General features: G+C 37.9%; 1 protein-coding gene across 1 annotated transcript; it reads left to right on the top strand.

Moving 5' to 3' along the window:
* Positions 1-469: 469 nt before the first annotated feature.
* Positions 470-5,976, top strand: LOC146578755 (uncharacterized). Its single transcript, XM_085267844.1, has 4 exons — positions 470-2,809; positions 3,525-3,934; positions 4,606-4,840; positions 5,023-5,976. Exons 1-4 carry the CDS (start codon positions 2,686-2,688, stop codon positions 5,217-5,219), a joined length of 966 nt encoding a protein of 321 aa, XP_085123970.1. The 5' UTR covers positions 470-2,685; the 3' UTR covers positions 5,220-5,976.
* The last annotated feature ends 2,033 nt before the right edge of the window (positions 5,977-8,009 follow it).

The following is an 8,009-nucleotide window of genomic DNA, read 5'->3' as shown; positions in this document are numbered from 1 at the left end:
CCGTATCATTAGAAGACATAGCATAAATTTTCACTGCTATGAAGATGACACACAACTCTATCTGTCCATGAAGCCAGATAACACACACCATTAGTTAAACTGCAGGAATGTCTTAAAGACATAAAGACCTGGATGGCCGCTAACTTTCTGCTTCTTAATTCAGATAAAACTGAGGTTATTGTACTCGGCCCTGAAAATCTTAGAAATATGGTATCTAACCAGATTCTTACTCTGGATGGCATTACCTTGGCCTCCAGTAACGCTGTGAGGAACCTTGGAGTCATTTTTGACCAGGATATGTCCTTCAACGCACATATTAAACAAATATGTAAGACTGCTTTCTTCCATTTGCGCAACATCTCTAAAGTTAGAAATATCCTGTCTCAGAGTGACGCTGAAAAACTAGTTCATGTATTTATTACTTCCAGGCTGGACTACTGTAATTCATTATTATCAGGATGTCCTAAAAACTCCCTGAAAAGCCTTCAGCTAATCCAAAATGCTGCAGCAAGAGTCCTGACAGGGACTAGAAAGAGAGAGCATATTTCTCCTGTTTTGGCTTCCCTTCATTGGCTTCCTGTTAAATCCAGAATTGAATTCAAAATCCTGCTCCTCACATACAAGGTCTTAAATAATCAGGCCCCATCTTATCTTAATGACCTTGTAGTACCATATCACCCTATTAGAGCACTTCGCTCTCGCTCTGCAGGCCTACTTGTTGTTCCTAGAGTATTTAAAAGTAGAATGGGAGGGAGAGCCTTCAGTTTTCAGGCCCCTCTTCTGTGGAACCAGCTTCCAGTTTGGATTCGGGAGACAGACACTATCTCTACTTTTAAGATTAGGCTTAAAACTTTCCTTTTTGCTAAAGCATATAGTTAGGGCTGGACCAGGTGACCCTGAATCCTCCCTTAGTTATGCTGCAATAGACGTAGGCTGCCAGGGGATTGCCTTGATGCATTGAGTTTTTCCTTTCCAGTCACCTTTCTCACTCACTATGTGTTAACAGACCTCTCTGCATTGAATCATATCTGTTATTAACCTCTGTCTCTCTTCCACAGCATGTCTTTATCCTGTTTTCCTTCTCTCACCCCAACCGGTCGCAGCAGATGGGTTTCAAACATCAGAATAAAATTCTTCTGAGTTGATCCACAACCAGCTTTGTTCTTTTATCAGTATTACTCTGTATAAGCTGTGTTTGATAGAAATGTAATGATACAGGTCACAAATGACAGCATGTGTATCAGGTGAAAAACCACACTTACCGTTCTCTTACATCCCCGGTGTGTTCTTAAAGGAAATCACTTTAAGCTTTTAATTTCTTTTTCAGGTTTCCATTGTTTCTAATATAACATATAATTTGCTTTTCTTTTCTAATGTATTTATGAGAATATTTAAGTTAATGATTCAGTACAATGTTTCAATTTGACCTCATGGTGGCAGTGTTGTCACACTGGTAAGGTTACGACTGGAACACAGACGAATCTAATAGTGAGCATTGAAGTAAATTTAGAGATTACAGTCTTCAAACCAGAAGTAGTTATCTCTGTTTTCATATGTCATGATCCTTAAAAATATAACCAATCATGAGAATAATGACAAAAAACAATGTAAGAATATAAATAAATGTATAAATAAAATATATACATAAATAAAAATCAATAAATAAAATATAGATGACAGACTGTTAATAATAAGAGCCTCCACAACAGTTATATTCAAAGGCAAAGGAAGGAAATAATTATTATTTATGTTTTTATTATTATCATTGTTGGCAGAACACTTTTCAAACCAAGAAGATCCTGTGTTTGAATCCACCACCTTTCAGTGCCTGCATGTTCCTGTGGGTACTTCAGATTCCTCCACCACAATCTGTCCAACACATCCAACTTATTCCATCTAAAGTGTTTGTTTGATGATCACAGTTTCTTTTTTAAATTTATGTTGACTCACTGCCAGCACAGAGAAAGGAAGTGAAAATTTAGTGGTTCCTCTTGGTTCCACCTCCTCTCTCTTTGGCTGTTCCATCACATGTTGTACTATCTTTAAATATCTTTTTGTTTTTGTCTGTTATTGAAATATAACTGTCAAACATTCACATTAGGCTGTTTGGTATATAGAACACTTTAACAAGGTGACCTCAGACACTTTTTGAAGAAATCTTTGTGTGGATTTTTTTCCATCCTGATGATCAGAAGAGTGTTTGAAGGTGTCAGAGATTCTTCAGAACAACAGTAAGTGTTTAAAATTAACGCCTTTCAGTCTTTTAGGTAAACTGACAGGTTGACTGAAGTCTGTGAGCTTCAGTCGATTAACACAAACATAAAAAAAAAAAATCACCTCAACCAAGTGGAATTGTACTCAGTTACTCGCCTCTACTCTGATTACAGTCATGTCTGTTTCTGCTATTCTTTGTCTCTCACTGGAAATATGTTTGTTTTGTTCTGTGGAGATCATTCAAGAACTGAACCTGTTCTGCTCTTTAATGATGACGCACTTTCTGATCTTCCTGCTGTCCAGCCTCGTCACTCTGATGTGACTTCCTTCAGAGACTTTGAGAAGTGTTGAGTTTGGACGAGTGTCTGAAAGACAAAGTTTTATTTAATCCTTAAATTTAATTTCATGTAGTCAGATTTTAAAGTCAGGTTCTATTATTCTGTCACAGGAGATACCAAAGGTTCAGATTTTATGAAAATCAACGTGTCGGATGAAAATCAACGTGTCGGATCAGCAGACCTGGACAACATGGAAATGTCTGCTGTAACTGCATTGGCTTTGCTGTTTGTCGGTGTCTTCATGTTTGTCTCTGCAGGTGAGATTTATAAGGATGTTTTTATTAAGAGAAATAAACAGTGTCTGCGTTGTTTAAATGTTACTTCTCAAATGTTTATTTTCATATTTCATATTCAGTTTGTTTATGTCTTTGAGGGCATCACGAGTTGTTGTTTGTGTGAACATAAGTGCTTGGTCTGCAATTTGAACCACAGAGAAAAAGAACTGTAATGTGTGTGTCCGTGTGATGTGTTGTAGTTCCAATTGTCAGTATACAGCTACAAATCTTTTTGGTTACAGTATAAATTTAAGCTATGATACAGCAGCTGCCTGCATAATAACAATCCTATTTTTTGTAGATATTGTCATAATATTCAGATGTGCTGACGGGTGGAGGTGGGGTTGCAGTTGCAGTGTAATGCATTGGCAGCATTTGCCCTCATGGTGACAATCACAATGAACACTTCATATTTTCTCCCTCTTTTATTTTCACCTACCTCCACCTCTGGAGGCCCGGCAACTCCACCTTATTGCCTCTGGATAACTCAGTATCATAGGCACACTCATTAACTGATCCCATGTGTAAAAGACAAAGCCTCCTAGTAAAGTCATTAATAATTAGGATTCTTGATTAGTGAAAATGCACAGTCACTCAGCATAGCAATAAGGTAACCACAAAAGATCAATAATGCAATACATTAAAATAATACAAATAATTCAATAACCTCTCTGCTCTGAATTGTTTCCTCTTTCAGAGCAGAAAACTATCACAGCTGAGTCTGGACAGGACGTCACTCTGACATGTCGAGCTCCGAATGACAACATCATAGTTACAGAGTGGAGCAGAGCCGATCTGGAGATGGAACATGTCCTCTTGTACCGAGATGAACAGTTTGATCCAGAAGAGCAATTCAATTCAATTCAATTCAATTTTATTTATATAGCGCCAAATCACAACAAAAGTCGCCTCAAGGCGCTTCATAGATACAGAGAAAAACCCAACAATCATATGACCCCCTATGAGCAGCACTTTGGCGACAGTGGGAAGGAAAAACTCCCTTTTAACAGGAAGAAACCTCCGGCAGAACCAGGCTCAGGGAGGGGCGGCCATCTGCTGCGACCGGTTGGGGTGAGAGAAGGAAGACAGGATAAAGACATGCTGTGGAAGAGAGACAGAGGTTAATAACAGATATGATTCAATGCAGAGAGGTCTATTAATACATAGTGAGTGAGAAAGGTGACTGGAAAGGAAAAACTCAATGCATCATGGGAATCCCCCGGCAGCCTACATCTATTGCAGCATAACAAAGGGAGGATTCAGGGTCACCTGGTCCAGCCCTAACTATATGCTTTAGAAAAAAGGAAAGTTTTAAGCCTAATCTTAAAAGTAGAGATAGTGTCTGTCTCCCGAATCCAAACTGGAAGCTGGTTCCACAGAAGAGGGGCCTGAAAACTGAAGGCTCTCCCTCCCATTCTACTTTTAAATACTCTAGGAACAACAAGTAGGCCTGCAGAGCGAGAGCGGAGCGCTCTAATAGGGTGATATGGTACTACAAGGTCATTAAGATAAGATGGGGCCTGATTATTTAAGACCTTGTATGTGAGGAGCAGGATTTTGAATTCAATTCTGGATTTAACAGGAAGCCAATGAAGGGAAGCCAAAACAGGAGAAATATGCTCTCTCTTTCTAGTCCCTGTCAGGACTCTTGCTGCAGCATTTTGGATTAGCTGAAGGCTTTTCAGTGAGTTTTTTGGACATCCTGATAATAATGAATTACAGTAGTCCAGCCTGGAAGTAATAAATGCATGAACTAGTTTTTCAGCGTCACTCTGAGACAGGATATTTCTAATTTTAGAGATGAGCAGCATCTATCATTTAAGAACCGGGTGGATCTGCAGGACAGACAGATGAAGGATGGAGACGTGTCTTTGATTCTGAACAATGTGACGATTAATGACACTGGAACATACGAATGTCGCGTCATCAATGGAAGACCAAACCGCGGACGGGTTGCCCTATTGAAGAACGAACCCATTTGCATCCTTTACCTGAATGTTGTTGATCCTCCAGGTGAGTGAGTAGAGTTGAGTGTGTGTGTGATCAGAGGTGAAGCTGCTTCCTGGTCTGAGTGATGTGATCAGAGTGCAGTAGATAATGTCTGACAGCAGTTTGAAGAGGAAATGGATTCTGTTCTGTTCTTCACTCATCACCTACCTGACAGCTGACACCTCACACCTGTTTCTCACCTGCAGGTCAGACAGGAGGACACACAGAGGATGGATCTGTTGGACTCATAGTTAGTCTGTCTGCTTGTATCTGTCTTGCTGCTCTGGTTCTAGGTTTCTATAGCTACAGGAAACATAAACAACAAAAAACGGGACTGATATCAGCAGGAGATATTCTCAGAAAATGTAGAAAAAAAAAGAAAAGAAAATTCCTGTCAAAGTAAATACTGTGTTGTTTGTTTACTTTTAACCAACATCATTTGGCATAAAACTGCTTTACAAATCAAGAAATTATTAAAATTCAGTAATCAAAATAGTCAGTATTCTAAATTCAATCAAAGAAAAGAAAAATCCAATAGAGTGATGGTGATGGTGATTTTCCAGCAGATGTCTTCACTTTCTCTCATTCTACTGCATCCAGTTAGATGTGTTCAAAGATGCTGGTATGTTTGAAGAATAAAAAACACAATTTTATCGTTAAACCAAACAACATCAGATTAATTTTTTGTTTGTTTTTGAACATAGCTGACAGAGATCTCCTCTCATAACCTTCAGCAGAACAGCTAGAATCCCGTAGTTCTCTGCAGTTTTTGTTGTTATATACATGATTCAAGTTAAATTTAGTTTTCTATGGAAAGAGCTTGGTGCAAACACGAGGTGTCATCAACCATACCGCAATCACATTTCTTCATATTTCTAACCTGTCACTATAAGATGCTCTTTCAGTTTCTGAAAGCGCTTCAGTTGAATTTCAGTTGAATTTCATACCACATGATAATATTAATCTGCTCTCACAGTTCTTTGATTCAAGATCAGTTTATTTAAAAAAAAAGATGTTCCTGCAAGTGTTTCACAATAAAAGACTTGTTAAGAAATGAAGCATTTTTGTACCAGAGTTAGAGGGCTTTTAATGCGTAATCAAGACATACTGAAAAAAATATCATGAATAAAATGAAGTAAAAGATTACATATATATACAACACACCCAGCACGCCCCTGCGGGCGGTTTATCCTTCAAGCTCGGGTCCTCTACCAGAGGCCTGGGAGCTTGAGGGTCCTGCGCAGTATCTTAGCTGTTCCCAGGACTGCGCTCTTCTGGACAGAGATCTCCGATGTTGTTCCCGGGATCTGGGATATATATATATGTATATATATATATATATATATATATATATATATATATATATATATATATATATATATATATATATGTAATCTTTTACTTTTCACTATACAGTGGAATAAATAAGTTCTTCCTTAGAGTTTATATTAGACGTATTACAGCCTGATCAGGAAGCAGAGACACTTTTCAACAATCATAGTTTGATTATTCTCCATGAGCACATGTTCACGTGACTTTTAATCTCTTTTAAGTTAATTAAAATGTATCCAATATTAAATGTAACACTGCCATTTTATTAGGCATGTTTTTCATACACAGTATGCTCACTTATAAAACATTGCTAAAAGTTAAACATCGTATTTAAACAGAAACATCTCCCTCTAGTGGTCATATATAAACCATGTGTGAGGATGGTGTTAATGTAAAATGTGAATCATAGTGTTCCAGTCAGTCATCAGTGTGTCTCTGCACAGCCGTAATTAAAATGTGTTCAGAGGGCCTCAGTGTCTGAATGGTTCCAGTTCAGCTCCATAACAGCAGCGTCCCTGGTTTGATTCCTGTGTTTCAGCTCATATCTGCCTCTCTCACTGAGGGGGACGTAACTACATGCATGGATTTGTTCATCAACCAAAATACAGATCACTGAGAACAGAGGATAATTTTTCCATGGTTCTTTTCATATATGTGAACTAACAAATGTTTTAATTCCGAAAAATTAAGAATTAAGAAAAAAAAAGTGCTGTGTGAGTATAGGTATTGTTTTTTAAGTTATTTGATGACTTGTGTCTATATAATGAATAAAGTTCACATGTATCGTGATCACAGTAACAACTTTCCTAGAATTAATCTCTGTTTTAGATATTTAATTCATATTATTCTTTAATTTGGTTCATTTTAATCAGATCAAGATGTTGGAGAAGATGATGTCATCACTGACATCATGTGCAGTGTCATCAACATATCAAACTGTCAGCTACAGCCAATCAGTGTTTTCATTTTTTTTTTTTTATAATGTGAGGAAATCTGTAAATATATCCTCACATAATGTATCTTTGAAAAGATTTAAAATATTATAATATTAGTTTCTCCCTCTCCCTTCCCCTGTTTGAGGGGCGTGGGAATAATGAGGAAAATAGGAATGAACCAACGATTTTAAAATCAAACACTAAAATGGCACCATGGAAATTGGGAGCTCAAAAGGGAGCTCAAACCCCACCCTGGGAATTTCACCAAGAGAATATCTAGTTTGAATCTTAAGACAGAGATGTGGTTCAGTGTAAGAATAAAAAGATTATTAACAGTTATTTTTATTTATTTTATTATTTTATTTGGGTAATTTTTATCAGATCAAGATGCTGGAGAAGTTCTGATGATCACTGTCATCAACATATCAATATATCAAACTTTCAGCAACAGCCAGTCAGACAAAGTGATTGTTGTCACTGGCTGGTAGGGCTGGAAACGCAACCAGCCAGTGACCCCTGGGGAGTGGGATGGAGGGAAAAGGTGTGAGTCATTGAAAACGAGGGAAACAGGTGTTTTTTCAACCCTACTGACGAAATTGTCTCCAAAAGAAAACTCACTATGCAGGTACACCTTTTGGTTATTTATCAAAAGAATTCACAAAATCAATTAGTCGTGTCTGTCTGGAGGTCTTTTTTAAGCTCAGTTTTCAGCACCAAGGACATAGAGCAGCACCCTGAGTTTCAGAACCACTAAGTCCACAGACTGGGGAGCCGACTCAGTTAAAACCCTCTAAGATTTCTTCATAACCAAATTGAACTCAGTTATTATTAACGATGATGTTCCACTCTCCTGCTGCTCAACCTGTTGTACCTAAGGGCTAAAACAGACAAACAAGAAGAGAAGAGGTATGGACAAGCCTGCACAG

The sequence above is a fragment of the Mchenga conophoros genome, linkage group LG3 (assembly GCF_057382185.1).
Source record: "Mchenga conophoros isolate Kocher_MC1m ecotype Shallow Benthic linkage group LG3, M_conophoros_male_GT1.1, whole genome shotgun sequence".
In the NCBI taxonomy this organism is placed as follows: Eukaryota; Metazoa; Chordata; class Actinopteri; order Cichliformes; family Cichlidae; genus Mchenga; species Mchenga conophoros.
The sequence above is the reverse complement of the archived record's forward strand: the minus strand, read 5'-3'. Positions and strand labels throughout refer to the sequence as shown.

What these genes read in the sequence shown, in the direction of transcription:
- LOC146578755 (XM_085267844.1), top strand. Translation starts at nt 2,686, where the DNA reads ATGAAAATCAACGTGTCGGATGAAAATCAACGTGTCGGATCAGCAGAC. An exon ending in CTTCATGTTTGTCTCTGCAG is followed by an intron (nt 2,810 to 3,524) that starts GTGAGATTTATA and finishes TTCCTCTTTCAG; the next exon opens with AGCAGAAAACTATCACAGCT. An exon ending in GAATGTTGTTGATCCTCCAG is followed by an intron (nt 4,841 to 5,022) that starts GTGAGTGAGTAG and finishes TCTCACCTGCAG; the next exon opens with GTCAGACAGGAGGACACACA.